The following is a 23,403-nucleotide window of genomic DNA, read 5'->3' on the forward strand; positions in this document are numbered from 1 at the left end:
TTTATTTATTTATTTATTGCCATTTCTTGGGCTGCTCCGGTGGCATATGGAGGTTCCCACCCACTTCTTAGTACAATTACAATTATTAGTGGCCCCCTATCCTGCTGTAAAGACATATTTATTTATTTATTTATTTATTTATTTTTTGCCATTTCTTGGGCTGCTCCCGTGGCATATGGAGGTTCCCACCCACTTCTTAGTACAATTACAATTATTAGTGTCCCCCATCCTGCTATAAAGACATATTTATTTATTTATTTATTTATTTTGCCATTTCTTGGGCGGCTCCCGTGGCATATGGAGGCTTCCAGGCTAGGGGTCGAATTGGAGCTGTAGCCGCTGGCCTACACCACAGCCACAGCAACGCAGGATCCTTAACCCACTGAGCGAGGCCAGGGATCGAACCTGCAACCTCATGGTTCCTGGTCGGATTCATTAACAACTGAGCCATGACGGGAACTCCAAGACATCTTTAAATTCCTGGCTGGCTATGATTCACGGTGTCTTATTCAAAGCCCTTGGCATGATGATTTTTTCTATAGAATGAATATCATAGTGACAGTAGCTGATATTGATCAAGAGCTTAGTAAGTGAAAAGCAAGGGCTATATTTCCAAAGTGCTTCACATAATTACTTTTTCTCAACAGCAACCCTATGAAGTGAGGACGGTAATCTCCATTTTACAGAAGTACCAGAGGCTCACAGTGATCAAAAAGCTTCCCCATGGTTGTTCCTCAAACATCCTTGAGTCTGTCTAGCTCCTTTGTCCAGACTTCACGACCAGGAGTGACTATGCTGGATGCATTCCCCAAAAGGAATTCAATGCTTAGAGACTGAATTTTATGGGATGTGAATGACATCTCCAGTAAAGCTGTTACAACCAACAACTGCTGGACTTGTAGTGATGAGCAAGTCAGTATAAAGATTCGCTTTATTTTATGATGAGCTTGCTCTCTGAATTTTTGTTTGTTTGTTTGCTTTTATTTTTAAAGGAAAATACTGCATCAAGTATCTACTCTCAAAACAAGGCTATTTCCAGTGTCTCCTAAGAAAAATGACTATGACCCTAAGGGACAGGCAGCCTGAAGAAGATGTGGATAAGAAGGTCTTTTCAGGTGAAAGAGTAAGATACTGGAAGCACCACAGACTCCAATAATTAGCTGAAACTTATATTTAAACAACAACAACAACAACAACAACAACAACTGAGTAGGGCCAAAGAGAAATTAAAAATCCGTGAAGAATACTGAAATAATCTGGGAGAAGACTGAGAGAAAAGAAAGGGTCCAGAAATAATAATTCCAAAAATAAAAAAATGAATGTATTTTCTTAAAAATATTTCCCATTATTACTGCACCCCCTCCTTACACATTTTTGACTTAGAAAACTTTCTTAAGTTTTGGAAAGATGCGTAGATTTGATTAAAGACTGAGAGAATTATCAGAAGATCTGTACATTAGTACTGGCATTGGGAGGGAAGGAGAGTTTCTTAGATTAGATGGAACTTTATGCCTTAGATGCAGAAAATAGCAATAAATGCGGAGGAACCCGATGCCCAGTTTAAAATACAGAGGTGTGACATTCAAGTACTGGTGCCTTGAGTCTAGTTATTGCTTTGATCTCTGCCTGCAGACATTTATAGAAACAGTGAGCCATTGTAATTACCTTCATCCATGCCATTAAGTAATTCAGTTAAATCTTCATTTTTGCTGTCAAATTGATGTTCCTTCCATGTTTCACCATTTTCACTTCGAAGAACAATGAGTTCTCTCTCTTTTCCTCTCATTGACCCAAAGTGAGGTATTTCCACTATGACAGGGCTGGAAAAAAAATCCACATTATTTTGATATCAAGTGAAATATACTCATAACATCATACTTTTTAAAATGTCACATTAACTGGATTCATTTGAAAATCAGAGGTGCCACTAAGGTTGGGAATGATTTCAAAGCTGCAGAATCATTTGCTAATTAAATAATATGTTAGAAGCCTGAAAACATGCCATCATTCATTCATTCACAAACAATTCTTGGGGGCCTACCATATGTTAGGCATTTTATTGAATGGGGGGGGATATTTGGCACACATAAGGAATTAAGGAATTGAAAGTTATTAAAATAGACCATAAGAAAGTTGGTCCATTTTTAAAAACACAATAGGTTTATTATATTATACAAAATGCTCATGACTTAAAAGGACACAGTCATTCTTTTGAAAAAGAAATTCTGGAAATTTCCTATTTTAAAAGATCACTGATTTTTCTCCCTTAGCAAGAAATCAATATAACAATCCATTCCCTCCAGTGGTCAGTTTTCATAATTTTCATGGCCTGAATATAGTCAGGACAGTTTCTCTGACTTTCATTTTGTGCAATGTCAGTGGGTGGCTTAATTTCCTAGCTCTCGCAGGCTGGCATAGGAATGATTTAAACTTCTTGAAAAAGTGCAGTTGGTTTGAAATTGCCATATAATGATAGATTGATTTTTGACAGTGTCCTTTTGCAAAAAGGATGTGAAAAAAATGGCGGCAAATTGAAGATGGCCAATCAAGCACAGGAATAATTTTGTTCAATTTTTAAGTTGGATAGATGCTAAAAAAGATGAATGGAAGTAAGCAGACCACAATCACACACAGTTCATGTAGTTGGATTGTGCAGCTTTATTTTACGACATTTAAGTAGACAGTATCATTATTCCCCTACAGAGGTTGTATGTAACCTCACCTCTTAGCCTATGTGTTTATATACATGTGAAAACAAAAGACACAGGCATAAAAGGGATAGTAGTTGTAATGATCAAATAACATAAAAACATTAATATCTGATTTATTACAAAAGCATTTACTTAAAATGGGATGACAAATATGGTAATTTTATTTTGGCAAAATAATTAATTCAATGAAGGGTTTGAAATTTTTTTTTGTAATTCCTTAATTTTTTGATGGGTAAAAACAAAATCAACTATTCCTAAGAGTGTCAACAGTTTCAAGAGTCATTAAGATGTTTACCAAAGTTTTTAACCATACCTGGTGATTAGACATGATTTTTTTGTTGAGACCTAGATACAATCTTTGCAGGTTAATTTATCAGATACTGTCACTATAAATATTTTAGGAATGAGGCTTTGTGTATGACATTCAACAATACTGAAGAGAAGAAATGAATGAGGGATCTTGGACCACCGTGAAAGCCAAGCAAAACTTTTCATAACAGGTTTCTTCATGCAGACTGCCAAGGCCAACACACCAACCAGACAGACAAGCAGACAGACAACAAATACCAACACATTTCAGCTTAAACAGAACAAAACAAAACAATTTAATAACTTGAGCAGAACATTCTACCTGCTGCTTATTTGGTTTTCCTTAAGTATCTTGTATTCCCAACATTTTTCTAAAATCAGTTTACTTATTGATGACTTTTCTTTCTCAAAGCCCATAAAGATTATTTAATAAGCATAAGAACTTTAAAAACTGTAACTCTGCACACATACATATATATATACAGATATATATATATATACACATATATATCACTTATAGCAAATGTTGATTCCAAGCCTGCAAATAAATACCTTCTTTTACACTGGGTTAAAACTAGACTGTCCATCTGTCTGAAAAACTATCATAACCACTTGAAACATTTCAAATTAAAGAAAGGTTTACAAAAGCACAACGTTATGAAAGCAGAATGCTTGCAGTGAATTCCACATGCTTGAAAAGCACAAGATAGGGAGCGGTGCTACATTAAGTCAAGCCACTATGATTTATTTTTTTTCTCTTTCAGTGACACACATCAACTGAAAGCATTAAAAACCGAAAATAAAATTAAGACAAGAGTAAGACCATGGGTGTGACAGAAAAAAATTGAAAATGGAAAAAAAAGAATTGTAGACATTCTGTATCTTGTCTATAAAGATCCTACCCAATAAATTTTGTTCCTTGAGGCCCAAGCTGCAGGATTCGGCTAACCAAGCTCTCACCCTCATTTACAGGGGGAGGATTGGTAGGAAGATGCAGTTTACTGAATAACATCCATGCAGCAGGAAGAGAAACAAGAAGGGGAAACTGTGAACAAACTGTCAGTCACGACAGAGCCTGCCTGATTGCACCCAAGTGCCACCTCAGAAAATAAATTTATTTTTTCCTTTTTGTAAAACACCATATCATGATGGACGGTTCCCAGAAAAATGAGCATTAAAAAGATCAGTACCCAAAGTAGTCACTGAATCAGTGCTGTGACATATAAGAGAGGTGCCTTGACTTCTAGGGGGGTCGGCTGGGGTTCCGTGCACTCACTGAGCAGAGAACATGCTTCTCGGTTAGTAAAAGCTTTGACCAGCACACTGAGTTAAGGCAGTATCAGCCTACCAGCTTTCTACAGAATCACACAGCTCTGGGACCTCTGATACTACGTGAAGGCTGTATTCAACCCAAAGAGTCCAACTATGTAGATTTCATCATTAACTACTCAAGTTTACAAGGGCAAGGGAATCAAGGATGGGCCATGAGGGCCAAGGTTAAAATTGACAAGATAACTTACCCTAAAAATTGTGCCCCTGCAGGACCCATTTCTACCAGCCTACTGGCTAATCCCTCTCCTTCCACCATGGGGGGTGGGTTGGCCAGTTTATGTCTCTTTACCAAACGGCAGGTGATGCGGGTGGGGGCCGTACACTTGCGTGGAGGAATGATGATTCTCATCCCGTGGTGACGGCTTCCTCTCATGGAGCCGCCTCGTGCATCCACCATAAAGCTAACCAGAAACCTGCAGCGGGGAGACCAGAGGCCAGGTCAAGGGGAGACGTCAACCATCTTCACAGCAGCTTTTGAAATGAAATGTTCAAAGTTTCAAGTGACAGACGATGTAGCTACCATGTCCTTTCTCTAAGAATAAATCGATACAGTGGAGTCACATCAAACATGCATTTAACTTAGCAACTGAGCAAGAAGTGAAAACCCACAACTTACTTTTGGTGGATAGGGGCCTCTGAGTAGAAGCCCACCACTCGGTAGGATGCTGTGGATCTTTTAACGTTGGAATAAAAACCGGCTATTAAAGGATGGTCATGCACTTAAAAACAAAAAAACAAAACCACGGTGTGTGGTCTCTGAGGGTGGTTTAAGTTATATTCAAGGGTCATTTTCACTATCAATGGTTTAAGCCGTATGCTGACTTCTGTCCGCTCTCCCCAACAAGTAAGATGAAACTCCACAGTATGTCTTAACATGGACCACTCATAAAATGAATGCAGAATTAATTAGACCAAGAACCTTGATCTTTACTCTTTTCACAAAGCAGAAAATAAGAATAAAAGCAGAAAGACTAAAGGTTGCCTAAGGCAATTTTGATGAAAGGGATTTAATCTTCTTAGTGTACATCTGGCTTTAAAACTGTTTAAAATCACTTACGTTTGAGTATCTGTACAGCAATACAAAAGAGATGAGACTTTTTAGAAAATACATCTAAATAATAGAATTCTGTTACTGGCCGTTATGATAAAGTGAGTGAGGAAAAATTGTTTGCCTGCATATAGCGATTTGGGGAACATTTTGATTCCTATCATGTGTTCATTTAAAAAAATCGTGACTCCTCCCACATCCTCACAGTATCATCAAGCACTCCAGTGAACGTAAAGCAATGAGCCCAACCTATAGAAGAGTGCGAGTCAGAGAGAAACATGTATTTCTGCATTCTAATTTTTACATGTGAAACTATGTTTATTAGGGGAACATAACCAAATGTTGATCATTAGAAAATTCTTTGAATACCTACAGTATTTGGGGGCCGGAAATAATCCCATCCGTCAAAATCCTCTACTAGGTACTCTTTTAAAAAAACAGTCTAACATCTTGCAAACAGATTTCAGGCTTTACTTGTAGGTCCTAACTGGAGATCCTTTCCTAAAGAATGAATGTCCTTTGACCTTGGAAGAGTAACCTCTTCAACAAAGCAAATTGAGCACCCCCACCTCCCCAAGGAGAGAGGCAAGAGCAGGGGACTCAGTTTTCTGCGTATCAGATTTCCAGATCCAACTCTGGTCATCGTGAGGTGAAATCCACTTCACACCCTTTGCTCATTTTGGATTTAGCCATTTTCCTCTGGATTCATGAATGGCTTTTATAGGTTTCTGATGTTATCATACCTACTTTGACAGACTGGAATTGCTATAATATTCAAAGTAGGGCAAGAGAAGGAACCTCTCAAAAACAAAACAAAACACAAAACATTCCTCCCCAGTCAAAGACAAAGATACTCATGAATTGTCGCGAGGGTGGAATGATACAAGGTTCACTTGAAACTGCTCTGGGGAGCCTTCATTTTCTTAGACATATACTATTTAACAACTACTTTTACTCAGTAACAAAAAACAATATGGCAATATTGCAAAGAAGCCTAAGACAAACTCTGATCTTTTCCAGCTTTTATTAGAAAATCAACTTGTGGTTGCGCATAGCAGTAACAGAATGGATTAAAAATAATTCAAGACAAACCTTGGGTCTGAAAATTCAGTTGCATTAGTACAAATAAACACAGGGGTGTTTACACTGAGAAGGCAGTGTTTACCCTGGCCACAAACAACTGAGTCTCACTAATACAGATAATAATTCCGATCAGGTTTGTCTTGTTCACTGTTTGATTGGCAGAGCTGGGTTCCCACACATAATAAGGACACAATAAATGTTTATGGAATAAACTGATGAACAAAACCATTTTGTTAAGTGTGTCTAGAAACTGCCTAGGTCAGACTTGGTTACTAATACTGAAAGAAAATATGAAAAAAATATATACATCCATAAAAAAAAATACAAATATATCCACATATGTATATAAAACACTTTTAGCTGAGCAGGGTGAAAGTAGGGTAAGAAGATTGCCAATGTCAATCTAAAAATACCCTAGCAGAGTTCCCACTGTGGCAAAGTGGGTTAAGAATCCAACTGTAGCAGCTGGGAGTCACTATAGAGGCACAGGTTTGATTCCTGGCCTGGCAACTGCCACAAGGCCATTAAAAGAAAAAAAGAAAAAAGAAAAAAAAAAAATACCCTAGCTACAAAAAACATCAGAACCAAATGGAAAAAAAAAATGGCTTAGAAAATTTAAATGACAAATGGAAGAATCACTTTCTCTGTGTCCTACATAATCACCCACTGAAGATTTGGTGCTTATTACTGATACAAGTTTTCAACTTTATCAAATCAAAAAGACTGAGGAAAGGTGGGAGTAGGTGATAAGTAGGATATGAGTCCTCTTATTCAATAACATTATGAAATACAGTGATTTGTTTTCTAAACTCATCCCTTACATAATCTATGCAAAATAAAATTTTGTGCAATTTAACTTATAAAAAGAAATTGAAAGGTGATATTTAATCATATTCATTGTATCTTATCCATATTTAAACTAAAGAAGGAATTCTACAATGGATCCTAAAACTAACACGTAAATGTTTCTAGTTTTAGGAACAGCAGAATGACAAATGCTGATACACTAAGACATTGACACAATCTAACTGTGGGGAAAATTCACATTAATTAAAAATACAGAAGGGGATGGTTCACATAAAGGACACAGTTATCACCTTGAATCATACTGAGGAAGTGGAGAAGAATAGCTGCAAAATAATTTAGAAAGCAAATGGGAAAAATTAATGTAAGATAATTAGAAGCAAGCAACAAAAAAGGTCAATGATAAGCAAAGGAAAAAGAAAAACCATCAGAAAATGAAACCAAGGCATTTGACATTTGTGGGACAACTTGGAAAAATATCTGCCTTACATGGCTACATATAAGCTACTCCACAGACCTTGCATTAATGAAATATTTCCAAATGTATATACTAAGTGTCTATTTTCCTTTTTTAAAATAAACCCAACTAGCTGCCATTACTTTGGCTTTCCTGAATTCAAGGGGAATGAGAAATAAATTGCATATTCAAATACTACATTGTGTCCAATGCAGGGGAAAGATCATTGATGATTTTATCATCCTATGTTCCCACAATTTCTCAGTTTCCTAAACTAAACCCTAGTACTCTTCCTTCCTATATAGGGTGCAAACTGCTGGTTCTAGATTTTTGTAACGTGGTGGCAACTCACCAAGCTTGGTTCAAAGAACTCTGTGATATATCTGCCCACTGAATGAATGTATTTTGGGTGTTTTATATTTTCCTTCTCAATTTTTTTTCCTTTGCAATTTTAGACCCATAGACATCTACTATAAATCATGTAAATATTTTGTTTGTTTGTTTGCCTTTTTCTAGGGCAGCACTGCGGCATATGGAGGTTCCCAGGCTAGGCGTCTAATCGGAGCTGTAACTGACGGCACACGCCACAGCCACAGCAACTCGGGATCGGAGCCGCGTATGAGACCTACACCACAGCTCACGGCAACACCGGATCCTTAACCCGCTGAGTGAGGCCAGGGATCAAACTCGCAACCTCATGGTTTCTAGTCGGATTCGTTAACCACTAACTGAGCCATGATGGGAACTCCTAAATCATGTAAATATTTTAAGCAGTTTAAAAATTATTAATACTATGATCAAAGGTTTTTCTAATTGAATTTAAGAAATGTAATGTTAATGACTCAAAGACCACCATGTAGTTTATAGTTAATAGTTTATAAAGCACTTTCATGTAAATTATTTCCAGTGAAATGGCATTGGAGTGATTTGTTTTTCGCAACTGTGGTGTTACAAGCCACAATTGTGTAAGAATTCTTTAAATAATCTGCAGCACTACTCTGAGTCTAGGATTTCTCTGTAAAATGGGGATAATGAATAAAACCTAATTCACAGTGCCATTTTAAGGTTCACATGAATATTAAGTAAAACAGGTAAAGGATTTGGCATAATGCCAGGTACACGAAAAGCACTAGGTATGTTAAGTATTACAATTTATTGTAATTACAAGCAGCAGAAAGTACTTCATAAAATATATAAGGCATTTCGCAAATGTTAATTATTGTTAACTTATTTAATTCAAAATTAATCTGCACTTGTCCTGGATCACAACTAATTTATAGCCTGTCACTTTAAAAGGTGAAAATACCTTGAAATTCTCATCAACTTAATGAATTCTTTCTATTCCATTTGTATGCATATCAATTATCTTAAGTTTCAATCACCTATAGGTGAAGAATCCAATATCTAAAAATTTAACAAAACAGATATGCAGATTTGTTTAGAAAAAATACTTACTAATGATTACAAATACATGTCACATATACTAACTAATGAAGCCTTTTAGGACATCAATATTTCACACATATGCAGCTTGTCAATATGAATTAATAAGTGCAAATAATTAATGTGAATTTAATAGGATGGGGAGAAAGTGATTTTTGGTTACTTACCCAGAATGAACAGGACTCGAGACAAGATTGACATTGTCCAAAGTGTCTGCAGCCCAACTATAATGTCTAAGAGAATCTGAGTCAAATTCTCTTGTGAATGTGAGATGCTGAAAAATAAAGCGATACATTGCATCAACAACCCACACAAGACATTAGAAAATATACCCACCTAGAATGTAAACTGGTACAGCCACTATGGAGAACAGTTTGGAGATACCTTAGAAATCTATACATAGAACTTCCATATGACCCCACAATCCCACTCTTGGGCATATATCCAGACAAAACTCTACTTAAAAGAGACACATGCACCCGCATGTTCATTGCAGCACTATTCACAATAGCCAGGACATGGAAACAACCCAAACGTCCATCAACAGATGATTGGATTTGGAAGATGTGGTATATATACACAATGGAATACTACTCAGCCATAAAAAAGAATGACATAATGCCATTTGCAGCAACATGGATGGAACTAGAGACTCTCATACTGAGTGAAATGAGCCAGAAAGACAAAGACAAATACCATATGATATCACTTATAACTGGAATCTAATATCCAGCACAAATGAACATCTCCTCAGAAAAGAAAATCATGGACTTGGAGAAAAGACTTGTGACTGCCTGATGGGAGGGGGAGGGAGTGGAAGGGATTGGGAGCTTGGGCTTATCAGACACAACTTAGAATAGATTTACAAGGAGATCCTGCTGTGTAGCATTGAGAACTTTGTCTAGATACTCATGTTGCAACAGAACAAAGGGTGGGGAAAAAAAAAATGAATTGTAATGTATACATGTAAGGATAACTTGATCCCCTTGCTGTACAGTGGGATAAATAAATAAATAAATAAAAATAATAAAATTCTTTAACAGGGAAAAAAAAAAAAGAAAACATACCCACCTATGTGTCTCCCTAATTCCACACAGTCTAACATTCAAAATAAACAATTTTTTTTTTTTTACAGTTGTCATTCGATAATTCTTGGGGGATCAGTTCTGGGACACCCTCCCTCAGCCCCTGCCACCCACCGATACCAAAATCCAAGGATGCTCGAGTCCCTTATATAAAATAACCAGGACCATTGGTTATGGACTGTGAACCATACTGTATACTCCTCTATAGTGCTACACAGAAGTTTCAAGAGTTAGAAAATAAAGTGTATTCATAGGCTGTGTTGTTTCCATCTTTTAAGAAATCATCTTGAGTATAGCATGACAAAAGGACTGTCCCGGAAGTAATTCTAACCATGATTTTAAGTACTTCAACAATCCCTAAATGAATCCTATAGCACTTATAAAATTCTTTTCCAAATGTCAAAGTAAAAATGTAAAAATCAGGAGTTTCCTGGTGGCTCAGTGAGCTAAGGATCTGGTGTCATAGAAGCAGGTCAGTTGCTCCTGTGGTGTGAGTTTGACCCCTGCCCTGAGAACTTCCATATGCTGAGGGTACAGACAAAAAAATAAATTAAAATATAAAAAATTCAATCTTGGGAGTTCTCGTCATGGCTCAGTGGTTAACGAATCCGACTAGGAACCATGAGGTTGCAGGTTCGATCCCTAGCCTTGCTCAGTGGGTTAAGCATCTGGTGTTGCCACGAATTGTGGTGTAGGTCACAGATGCAGCTCAGACTCCCCATGGCTGTGGCTCTGGCATAGGCTGGCGGCTACAGCTCTGATTAGACCCCTAGCCTGGGAACCTCCATATGCTTCAGGTGTGGCCCTAGAAAACACACACACAAAAATAAAAAAAATAAAAAATTCAATCTTGGACTTCCCATTGTGGCCAAGCGGAAAAAAATCCAACTAGGGACCATGAGGTTACGGGTTTGATCCCTGGCCTTGCTCAGTGGGCTAAGGATCTGGTGTTGCCGTGAGCTGTAATATAGGTCATAGACGAGGCTCGGATCTCACATTGCTGTGGCTGTGGTGTAAAGCTGGCAGCTGTAGCTCTGATTGGAGCCCTAGCCTGGCAATCCCCAAATGCTGCAGGAGCAGCTCTAAAAAAGCAAAAAAAAAAAAAAATTCGATCTTGAGGACTTCTGTTTCTAAGTGAGGTGAGTCACCAGCAGCAGCCTAGTGCTGTGCCAAGCAAACCAGGTAAGTATGGAAGTCACCTCTGCAGGTAGCAGAGACCAACAGGCACAGAGAACTAGAGGAGCTATCCTTGGAGAGGGAAGATGTTTCAGAGCTAAGCCTTCTGTTGCCATTTTTTAGATTTCTTTCTTTCTTTGCTTTTTTTAAGGGCTGCAGCATATGGAAGTTCCCAGGCTACGGGGCAAAGGGCAAGTCAGAGCAGCAGCTGGAGCCTACGCCACAGCCATAGCAACACAGGATCTGAGCCACGTCTGTGACCTACACCATAGCTCTTGGCAACACCAGATCCTCAACTCACTGAGCGAGGCCAGGGATCGAACCTGCATCCTCATGGATACTAGTCAGGTTCTTAAAGCGCTGAACCACAATGGGAATTCCTTTGTTGCCATTTTATTATTATTATTTTTTGTCTTTTTTCTAGGGCTGAACACACAGCATATGGAGGTTCCCGGGGTAAGGGTCTAATTGGATCTGTAGCCGCCGGCCTACGCCAGAGCCACAGCAACATGGGATCCGAGCCCTGTCTGTGACCCACACCACAGCTCATGGCAATGCCAGATCCTTAACCCACTGAGCAAGGCCAGGGATTGAACCCGCGACCTCATGTTTCCTAGTTGGTTTCGTTTCTGCTGTGGCAGGACGGGAACTCCTACAAATTTTTTAATACATCATGTCTAGCATGCAATGAAAAACTGGCATGGCCAGAGCACATGAACAAAAACAGAAAAAAAAAATTTCCAGTTCATCCTTTTTTTTAAGGGCCACACCAGTGACATATGGGCTAGGGACTAAATCTGAGCTGCAGCTCCAACTATGCCACAGCAGTGGCAATGCCGGATCCTTAACCCAACTGGCTGGGTGGGGATAGAATCCACACCTCCACAGCAACCTGAGCTGCTGCAGTCGGATTCTTAACCCACTGTGCCATAGCTGGAACTCCTCATCCTGCATTTCGAAGTAAGCTAATAAAATTTTGATTCTAGTTATCAAAATAACTATGATTTGTATGTTTAAGAAAATAGGAAAGAGAAAAGAAACTAAAACGTGGCTAATTCAACAGAGCACTGGAATATACATAAGCAAGAAACAAATAGGCTTTTGTTCAGTTCTAAGTATAATGTCAGTTGTTGACTGGACACAACAGAAAACAGGTTTAGTAAATTGGAAGTGTAAATGGAAAAATACACAAAATGAAGAGTAGATTTTTTTTTCTGTTTTTTTTCAGGGCCACACATGTGGCATACGGAAGTTCCCAGGCTAGGGGTTGAAATGGAGCTATAGCTGTCAGCCTACGCTACAGCCACAGTAATGCCAGATCTGAGCCACATCTGCCACCTAAACTGCAGTTCATGCTAGATCCTTAACCTGCTGAGCAAGACCCGGGATCGAATCTGCATCCTCATGGATACTAGCCAGGTTTGTTACTGCTAAGGCACATAGGGAACTCCTAGATTAAAAAAAAAAAAAAAAAAATGGAAAATACAGAAAATAGTATGAGACATGTGGACATAGTGACAGGTTTTAATATATGTCTGATTGGACTCTCAGAAGTAGAAGAGGAAAATAAGGCAGAGGCTATGTTTGAAGAGAGAATGGCTAAGCCTGTTCCAAATCTGATGAAAGCTATTCTCTCACAGACCAAAAATGAAATATTTTCTCAATTTTTGTTCCACTGAAGATCTGTTTTCTACTAAAATCCCAGTAAAATGACAGTCAAGCATCTTCCAGACATACACACACACAGAAAGAATAATAAAAGACATCAACAGAAAAACAAGGATTGGTTGAAAGTCACTCTAAAACCTGATCTGCTCCCCAACACCCTCTCAATGGTTTATCAGTTGCCAAGCAACTCACCCCATCAACCCTGGCAGAAGACTAGAGGCGTAGAGACCAGAGGCAGAAGATTAGAAGGTAAGAGGCAGCACAATGAAAGTGGAGATTAACTGAATGTGCATATACCAAATGTTCAAACCCAGCCTTCCTCTACTGGTCTCCTAGCCCGACAGTTAAGGACAAGAGACTTTAGGCAGAGAATGGTAAGTCTTCTCTGGGGTTTTCCAGTGAAATGTCCCAGGCTTATTACTTCAGTGGAAATCATGGACGGTAAGCCCTCCATTACACAGAGAGCCAGTCATCAAAAGTTACTCTAAGAGAGTTGTCTCTGGAGAGAAGCTAGGGGCTGAAGGCATACGGGGATTCTTTTTTTTTTTTAATCCTCACAAGTATGTCCCGTAAAAGGACATGGCTTTTTCTTACTGTACAGCATGGGGAACTAGATCCAATTCTTGGGACAGAACATGATGGAAGATATAATAAGAAAAAGAATGTATGTATTTATGACTGGGTCACTTTGCTGTAAGCAGAAATTGAAACACTGTAAATCAACTACACTTTAATAACAATAAATAAATATATAAATAAAGGGCATGACTTATTTGTATAACTTTGATAGTAATAAAACTTAAATTTAAAAAATTACTGTCAATTACAAAATTTAAAAAATAGCCCTGAAAATCAAATTGAAAAATAATTGGTAGAGCACTTAGGTGCAAGTCACCATCCTACCTCGTCCTAGGAAAACACAAAAATGAATGAGAAGCAGCTCTCTGTGCATTCAGTGAGAGGGGACACCTTTGGTGGATGAGTATTCGATTATCGGTGTTCGTAAGAGTTTATAGAACCAATGCCTTAAACCCCCAAAAAGCAATACATCACCTCATAAAGTTCCCAGATTCTTTTTTTTTTTTTTTCTTCTGGCCATGCCCACAGCATGTAGAAGTTTCAGGGCTAGGGATCAAACCCATGCCACAGCCATAACAATGCTGGATCCTTAACCTGCTGAGCCACCAGGGAACTCCCCCAAATTCTCTTTGGACTAACCACAGATTAAGTGTTGGTTTTAGTCTGACCCATTTACCAATTTTACTGACTTTTACAAACCCCAACCAACCCTCCTTCAGAGTGGGGCAGAATATGTAACATAAACTAGGTGGTGCCACTCACTTTCTTTTTTTTAAGCAAATGACAATTCCTACGTTGGGAACCCTAAGGTTATTTGTCAACCAAGGGCCCATTTTTTTTCAAGTTCTAATAAATAAATAATATCACTTCTCTTTGGTAATTACAGTAAATTATTTACCTTTGGTTCTCTTAGACACATGCATTGGCGACATTAATTATTGAAACAGTGAATTATATCACCCAAAAAGGTGTCATCGCCATCATGTAATATTGATTGAGGTTGCAGGCGGCCATAAGCAGGGATCCCACAGAGCTTTGAGTCTCTTCCTAACTCCCTGACTTTTGCAAGCCCTAGCCCCTCATAGGAACCTTGCCAAAACACAAATGAACACATGCATAATGAATACATAGACTTGTTCAAAATGGTGAGCCCTATGTCCAATATTTTTCTGTTCTTTTTCCCCATTGAGTTTTGCATAGATTTATGGGAAAACTGAGCAATTTTTAATAACCTAAATACAGACCAATAAAATGCTCTTGCTACAGGGCATCCATCTACATACAAAATAAGCTATTCACCTGAACCTACGGCTTTTAAAGAGATAAAGTGGTAGCTCCAATTCCAAGCTCCCTGTCTCTGAATACCTACTTCTACAGACTACCATCTCCTTAAAACTGAAATGTGAAATTTGACCTGTTTACTTATTTTAATAAACAATATGAATATCCAAAATGTTCTGACATTTGATTGTGCATGGGACCATGGGACCATGAAAAGCTCATCCTCCATTTGGTTACTGACCCAAAAGACATTTAAAATGATCAGTACGGAAGTTCCCTTGTGGCTCAGCGGGTTAAGGATTTGGTGTTGCTGCAGCTGTGGCACAGATTGTACCTTGCACCTATGGTACATGTTCGATCACTGGCCTGGGAACTTCTACATGCCAGCAGTGTGGCAAAAAAAAAAAAAAAAAATGACCAGTAGAATGACATGTGGGAACTCTCATCATGACTCAGTGCTTAATGAACCCAACTAGTATCCATGAGGATGCGGGTTTGCTCCCTGGCCTCACTCAGTGGGTTAAGGATCTGGCATTGCTATGGCTGTGGTGTAGGCCAACAGCTAAGTTCTGATCTAACTCCTACCCTGGAAACTTCCACAGGCCATGGGTATGGCCCTAAAAAGACACGTGATGATGGTTAAAAAAGAATTCCCTGGTGGCCTGGCAGTTAAGGATTCGGTGTTGTCACTGCTGTGGCATGGGTTCAATCCCTGGCCCTGGAACTTCTGCACGCTGTGGGTACGGCTCAAAAAATCCCCCAAAAACTAAAAGACTTTTTCTGTGACTCAGTGGGCAAAGGACCTGGTGTTGTCACTATAGCGACTCAGGTCACTCTGTGGCACAGGTGCTATTGCTGGCCTGGGCACTTCAGCATGCTGCAAGTGAAGACAAAAAAAATTTTTTAAGCAAGATGAACTAGAGATGGATTTTAAATTTCCCATAGCACGTAGGGGGGTGTTCCCAGGGCTTAAAGGAAAAGCTTGCATTCAGACTTGAGTCACAGACTTGGATTAGAAATGGTCTTTGCCATTTGTTTATAGACAGACAGTACTTCTTTCCCACTCCTGAGTTTTCCATTTTGGAACGGCAACTCAATTGTGTAACTGTGGGCCTCTCCCTGTCTCTTTATTTTTACTTTAGCCCTGGAAATATGTACTAATTTATTTATGAGGGGTTGATTTGGGAAAGGTAGCTGGAAAAGCTGCTCAGATCTAGCTTTCATTTTCACAGGCTTGAGTCTGGTCACAAAGGGCAGACATCCTCCTCTGGTCCCATAAGCAAAACCCTGAGAGGGGGGCTGCTTGCCCTGGGTCACTTCTGCTGCCACAGGGTGCAGGGGGTCTGCTTATTCCAGGGGTCCAGTTACCAGGCCCACATGGCTCAGACACTCTGCCAGCCCTCAATCCAGCCTCCATCAGGAAGAAAGGAGATATTCTGCCTTTGACCTTTCTTGGTCTTTATTTACTCAAAGCCCCTTTGGAGATGCTCCGGCATTACTTTATGTTGCTTAGAAGGTTTCTTAACCTTTCCCCACCTTAGTTTCTTCATTTTCAAATTGATGATTGAGTGATGCGGAGATTCAATGAAAATGCGTATCAGAAATCTGGCACCCAGGCCAGGGCTGGCATGGTGTGGTCATCTCTACTTTTCTTTTTCTTTTTTTCCTTTTGTCTTTTTGTCTTTTAGGGCCGCTCCTGCAGCATATGGAGGTTCCCAGGCTAGGGGTCAAATTGGAGATGTAGCTGCCGGTCTACACCACAGCCATGGCAACTCGGGATCCAAGCTGTGTCTGTGACCTACACCACAGCTCACCAGATCCTCAACCCACTGAGCAAGGCCAGGAATTGAACCCACATCTTCATGGATACTAGTCGGGTTCATTAACCACTGAGCCATGACAGGAACTCCTGATGTAGTTATTTATATATATGTATACATATATACATGTATTTATGGACATATAAATTATGTGAGTCTATATGAACACACACGCACTCACACACCTTTTTCATATTCTTTTCCATTATGGTTTATCACAGGATACTGAATATAGTTCCCTGTCCTATACAGCAGGGCCATTTTGTTTATCCACTCTATACATAATAGTTTATATCTGCTAATCCCAAACTCCCAATCCATCCATCCCCTACCCCACCACAGCAACCACAAGTCTGTTGTAAGGAGGTAATAGTAAAATATCACCATCTTAAAGATGAGGAAACTGAAGTTGAAGGAGAGACTTCAAAAATTTGACAATACAGGAGTTCCCGTCCTGGCGCAGTGGTTAACGAATCTGACTAGGAACCATGAGGTTGCGGGTTCAGTCCCTGCCCTTGCTTAATGGGTTAACGATCCGGCATTGCCGTGAGCTGTGGTGTAGGTTGCAGACGTGGCTTGGATCCCGAGTTGCTGTGGCTCTGGCGTAGGCCAGCAGCTACAGCTCTGATTTGACCCATAGCCTGGGAACCTCCATATGCCACGGGAGCGGCCCAAAGAAATAGCAAAAAAAAAAAAAAAAAAAAAAAAAAAAGACAAAAAAAAAAAAATTGACAATACAAAGTCCATACCCAGCACTGAGTAGCTTTAATAAAACACTACATTAAGTCAAAGTTCACACTGACTTACTAAGACCTTTTACTCCTACGTCAAAACTGATTGTGAGTAATCAAATCATTTTTCATCTTGGCAGTGACGTCAAGGATACTATTAAAATCCAAATGAACATTATTCAATAGAGCCCAAAGCCTGACTCATGATGACATCACTGCCTCTGGGAGCTTCATACTTTCCAGAAATAGTCTCTCACTAGCTCCATTCATCACAGGAAAGAGGAGAACAAGTACACCTTGGTCTCCCCAGTGAGGAAACACTCAAATGTCCGGGTCTGGAAATAAATGTCCAGGCACAGAAGAAAAGAGGCAGGAGGCAAGAATTCCTTGCATATCAAGAAAAGAAAGAAACCAATCGGCTCCACTATTGGCTAATTTTCCAGGCTGCAGACTATCCACACCACACCACACTACCCACTGGGGGTGTGACACCAGTTAAGGCTCTTGTCTGTCAGCTCTGCTGCCCTTGGCAGCCAGCAGCAGGGGGTCCTGCAGAGGAACCAGTGGCCTTGCTATGTTAATGTCAATGACCTCAGGGAGAGCTCACAGGAGCAGGTTACACATGGAAAAGCCAGTGCATCTAATCTGAAAAACTGCACCCACGATGTAGGAAGGAAACGGCTAGGGAGTTCCGGTTGTGGCTCAGCAGTAGCAAACCCAACTAATATCCATGAGGACACAGATTTGATCCCTGGCCTCGCTTAGTGAGTTAAGGATCTGGCGTTGCTGAGTGGTACGGTACAGGTTGCAGACGAAGCTCAGATCTGGCCTTGCTATGGCTGTGGCATAGGCCAGCAGCTGTAACCCCAATTTAACTCCTAGTCTGGGAACCTCCATATACAGCCCTAAAAGGACAAAAGAAAAAAAAGAAAAAGAAATAGCTAGATGATGTAACCAGCCTGGGAGCCCGGGAAAGCACAGGCTTGTCAAGGATAACTTCATCTCATGGCCACACACTGGACAGAGCGAGGACAGGGAGACCCATGTGGGTCAGACCCCTGCAGACAGAAAAAAGATAATTGGGTTGACGCAGGATCCATCACTTTATAGCCCATGAATAGCAAGGCAATAAACTTCCTGGAGTTTCCACTGTGGTAAAGTGGGTCAACAACCTGGCTGTCTCTGTGACCTTGCTGGTTCGATCCTTGGCCTGGTACAGTAGGTTAAGGATCTAGTGTTGCTGCAACCATGACATAGTTTGCAGATATGGCTCAAATTTGATCCCTGCCTCAGGAACTTCCATATGCTGCAGGTGTGGTTGAAAAGGGGGAGGGAAAAAAAAAGAAACACTTCACTGATCTCCATTTTTGGAGTTGAATAACAGGTGAATGATATCAACTGCTCCAACTCAATATGAGAAAGAATGACCCAAGTAAAGTGAAAGGGATTTGAAAATTCTAAATTGCTATGTAGGAGTTCCCTGGTGGCTCAGTGGGCTAAGGACCTAGCATTGTCACTGTTATGGTGCGGGGTTCAGTCCCTGCCCCAGGAAATCCTACATGTCATGGGTGCAGCCCCCCCAAAAAAAATAAAAAAGAAAAAAAAACCACCTAAGGAGTTCCCACTGTGGTGCAATGGGATAAGCAATGTCTCTAGAGCACTGGGGCATTGGGGCACTGGGACACAGCCGTTTGATCCCCAGCCTGGCACAGTAAGTGGGTTAAGGATCCAGTGTTGCTGCAGCTGTGGCATAGGTTACAGCTCCAGCTCCGATTTGATCCCTGGCCTGGGAACTTCCATGTGCTGAGGGGTGGTCCAAAAAGAAAAAGAAAAAAACACCTAAACTGCTATGCACAGATAATAATCATCTGGATATTTTCAGATTTTTTTAAGTTGAATTTGTTTCTTAAATTTATATAATATGGCAGCCCCTTATGTAGCTTTTTAGGACTGTATATGTTTTATCAGGTTATTGGAAGCAGCCAGCTAGATTAACAAACAAGAGTGGCACTGTGACAAACAGCCTCACTGACAAACACAGGCACACTTGTCTGAACACCGACCCCTCCAGGTGTACGGGCTTTACTCAGGTCCACCATGCTTTGCTTATTAGAGTGGCACTGCGGCCTAGTGGTCACAGCAGAATGGCTTCAAGCAGCGGATCTAAGTTTTATTCTCAGCTCTGTGACTGAATGACAGCTAATGTGATATTGGGCAAGTAAAATACTCCTCTCAATTCCAGTCTCTTTGTCTGTAAAGTGGTAACGATAATACACAGGGCACAAGGTGGCTCAAAGCATGGAATGAGGCGATTCATTTAACAAAATGTGTAGCAGGTATGGCAGATACTGAGTGAGACAGAAAATTGTTACTGAAACAGAAAGTAGGTCTGTGTGGATATCTACAACTATGAAGAAATATTCTTTTTAAGAAATGGATTCCAGGAGTTCCCATTGTGGCTCAGTGGTTAATGAATCCAACTAGCATCCATAAGGTTTCGGGTTTGATCTCTGGCCTCGATCAGCGGGTTAAGGATCCGGCGTTGCCGTGAGCTGTGGTATAGGTGGCAGACACATCTCTGATCCCGCATTACTATGGCTCTGGCGTAGGCCGGCGGCTATGGCTCTGATTAGACCCCTAGCCTGGGAACCTCCATTTGCCATGGGTGTGGCCCTGGAAAAGACAAAGAAAAAAAAAAAAAAAAAAAAAAAAAAAGAGAAAGAAATGGATTTCATCTTAAAAGAAAAGTCATCTATGGAGTTCCCATTGTGGCTCAGCGGGTTAAAGACACGATATTGTCTCTGTGAGGACGCAGATTTGATCCCTGGCCTCACTCAGTGGGTTAAGGATCTGTCATTGCCATGAGCTGTGTGTGGTGTAGGTCATAGATGTGGCTCAGATCTGGTATTGCTGTGGCTGTGGTGTAGGCCAGCAGGTGCAGCTCCTATTTTACCCCTGGCCTGGGAACCTCACATGCCACGGGTGTAGCCCTAAAAAGAAAAAAAAAGTCTAATTCTAACAGAATAGAATGGTGGTTTCCATAGGCTAGGGGTTGGAGGAAAAGGGGAGATACTGATCAAAGAGAACAAACTTTCAGTTATAAATGAATAAATTCTGGAAACCTGATGCACAGCATGGTAACTGCAATGTGTTATGTAGTAGAAATTTGCTAAGCAAGCAGATCTCAAAGGTTTTCATCACACACCAAAAATTGGTAATCACGGGAAGTGATGGATGTGTTAATTAGCTTGACTATGGAAACCATTTCACAATGTACACATATATCAAAACATCATGGACACCTTAAAAATGTGGGTATCATTTCTTTTTTTATGGCCACACCTATGGCATATAGAAGTTCCTGGGACTGAATCTGAGCCACAGCTGTGACCTTCCAGATCCTTTAACCCATTGGCAGAGAGGAGGATTGAACTTGAGCTCCACAGAGACTGGAGCCACTGCAGTCAGGTCCTTAACCCACTGCAGCACAGTGGAAACTCCCATGGATACCTTAAAAATGGATCCTATCAAAGAAAATCTGATTCAAGTAGCAAAATAAAAATTCGAAATTTAAAAGCTTACTGAAGCAGATCTTTTTTCTTCCAAAGTATTTCTTTTTATGAAATCAACCCTAAGACTTATTTGAGACCAGAACACAAAACAAATTATGAGTCTGGGGAGTTCCTATTGTTGCATAACAGAAATGAATCCGACTAGTATCCACGAGGACACGGGTTCAATCCCTGGCCTTGCTCAGTGGGTTGGGTATCCAGCATTGCCATAAGCTGTGGTGTAGGTTGCAGACATGGCTCTGATACAGTGTTGCTATGGCTGTGGTGTAGGCCTGTAGCTGTACCTCCAATTTGACCCCTAGCCTGGGAACCTCCATATGCCGAAGGTGCGGCTCTTAAAAAAAAAACCTAAAACAAAAACAAAATGAGACCGGGTTTTAGGGATTTTTTTTCTTTCTCCTTCTTCTTTTTAAATAATTCCCCTTTCCTCAATTTTCTTTATTGCTCTTAGACATTCATTTTTCTTTCTTTTTTTCTTTAATGGCCACAACATGCGACAATGGAAGTTCTGGGCTAGGGGTTGAATTGGAGCTGCAGCTGCCAGCCTACACCACAGCCACAACAACAATGGATCTGAGCCACATCTTTGACCTACATCGCAGGTTGCGGCAAAGCCAGATCCTTACCCCAGTGAGCGAGGCCAGGGATCAAACCTGCATCCTCATCAATACTAGTCAGATTCTTAACCTGCTGAGCCACAAGAACTCTGGATTTTCAAATCTGATTGGCTTCACGATAATAGAGCTACCAACTTCAATAAGAGAAGGTGAATCACAATCAACACAGAAGCCAAGGGCAAACACATCAACATTCAGCTCAAGATGTCAAACAAACTGTACTACCTTAAGGAAGTCATAGCCCAACCTCTCCGCCTGAAGAAAAATCTGTAATCTTGCTGACCAATCTGGAGAGGTGTTGAATGGATCAGCTGAGTAGTGCTGGCAAAGCACTTTGAAGAGGAAAAAGCAGCGTATTAAATGTCACCTGTCAAAGGTGCTTATTGTCCAAGAGACTATCTCTAACAAATCTTTAATCCCAGGCTGATTACCTTCTGCCACCATGCACATATTTAAGAGCCCCCTTAGAAATGAGCTTAAAAGAAAGAAACAGGAAGGTTAATCTGCTGATAAGGGGGAAGGGGCATGCGGGGATAGAATGGGGTGGGCAGGGAGAGGAGGGAAGATTATCAGCAGAACCAGCCTTGGGTTCTTCCTTTTTATTATGAGGTCCTTGACAAGTGCATAGGTCTTGGACAAATATACATGAATTTCACCTGCAGAACTCTCCAATTCTCACATTCTTGCTAATATATCAAGCAGTAAACAGCACATGAGGTCATCCTTAGCCTCAAAAAAGACCAAGCCCAACTCAAAGGATCTGGAATGAGCCTATGGTGTGAGACAAATGAGAAGAGGTGACAACTGCCTCCAGGTATGGGGCAGCTATACCGAGGCCTCCAATACTGACTCCAGAATTATCTCCCCAGTTACCATTCCAACAGCCAGTGCAAGTATTCACACACTACTTTAGATGAACTTTCTACACCAAAGACTGTTTGAAGCCCTGCTACTAGTCCCCTCAGACAGAAACCATGGGGGCAAATCTGCTCTGAAAAAGGAAGCCTGCAAAGTGAAAGCAATCTAATCAGAGAGAGACAGCCCCCCTCCCACCTGTCCCCCACCCTGACTCCCTCTGCCCCAAGGCCAGCTGCCTCCCTTCCCTCTTTCCATAGACGCAATGCCTCTGTATCAACAGAACTGAAAGGAAATGGAAGTGGATCATTCCTTCGTGGCCAAGTAGCCAAGAACCCCTTTCTAAGAGTTTTGCTTGGCAATACCCAGGTTTATAGCTAGTCTCTTACATCCCAGCTCATTTTCTTTTTATTTAGTTAAAATGAGATTTATTTATAGAGAAAAAGCATAAAATAAGAGAACCTCAAGGTGGCACTGTCCTTCAAGATGCTAGAAGACTTCCCATGTTGCTTTGAGATGCGGTTGTTCATGCCAGGTTTGGCCACCACCAAGTGCAAGCAGATTAGTGAGGAAAGAAATCCAAATGAAACTGGCTAAACATGGGGCAGGGAGACTAAGATTAGTTTATGAGTTTATATATACAGTGGGAAAATCTGAGTGGTATAGCTTCAGGTGTGGCTGAATCCAGCCATAGCTCAAAAGATGATAGGAATTGTTTTTTCTCATGCTCCACACCCCTGTCCCCAGTTTCGGGTTTATGTCACCTTTACTGCTTAGCAACCCTGAAAGCAGACAAAGTCTCGTTAAATTGGCTTAGATTTTATATTTCGCC

At 40.5% G+C, this 23,403-nt stretch overlaps 1 protein-coding gene across 1 annotated transcript in view; it reads right to left on the reverse strand.

Annotated features, from left to right (window-relative positions):
• ANK3 (ankyrin 3) overlaps positions 1–23,403 on the reverse strand; it is a 393,067-nt gene that overhangs the window by 77,270 nt on the left and 292,394 nt on the right. Inside the window, 3 exon segments of the mRNA XM_005671012.3 lie at positions 1,666–1,820; positions 4,541–4,765; positions 9,355–9,461. Coding sequence (XP_005671069.2) covers positions 1,666–1,820; positions 4,541–4,765; positions 9,355–9,461 — 487 coding nt within the window.

Source organism: Sus scrofa, chromosome 14 (genome assembly GCF_000003025.6).
Source record: "Sus scrofa isolate TJ Tabasco breed Duroc chromosome 14, Sscrofa11.1, whole genome shotgun sequence".
In the NCBI taxonomy this organism is placed as follows: Eukaryota; Metazoa; Chordata; class Mammalia; order Artiodactyla; family Suidae; genus Sus; species Sus scrofa.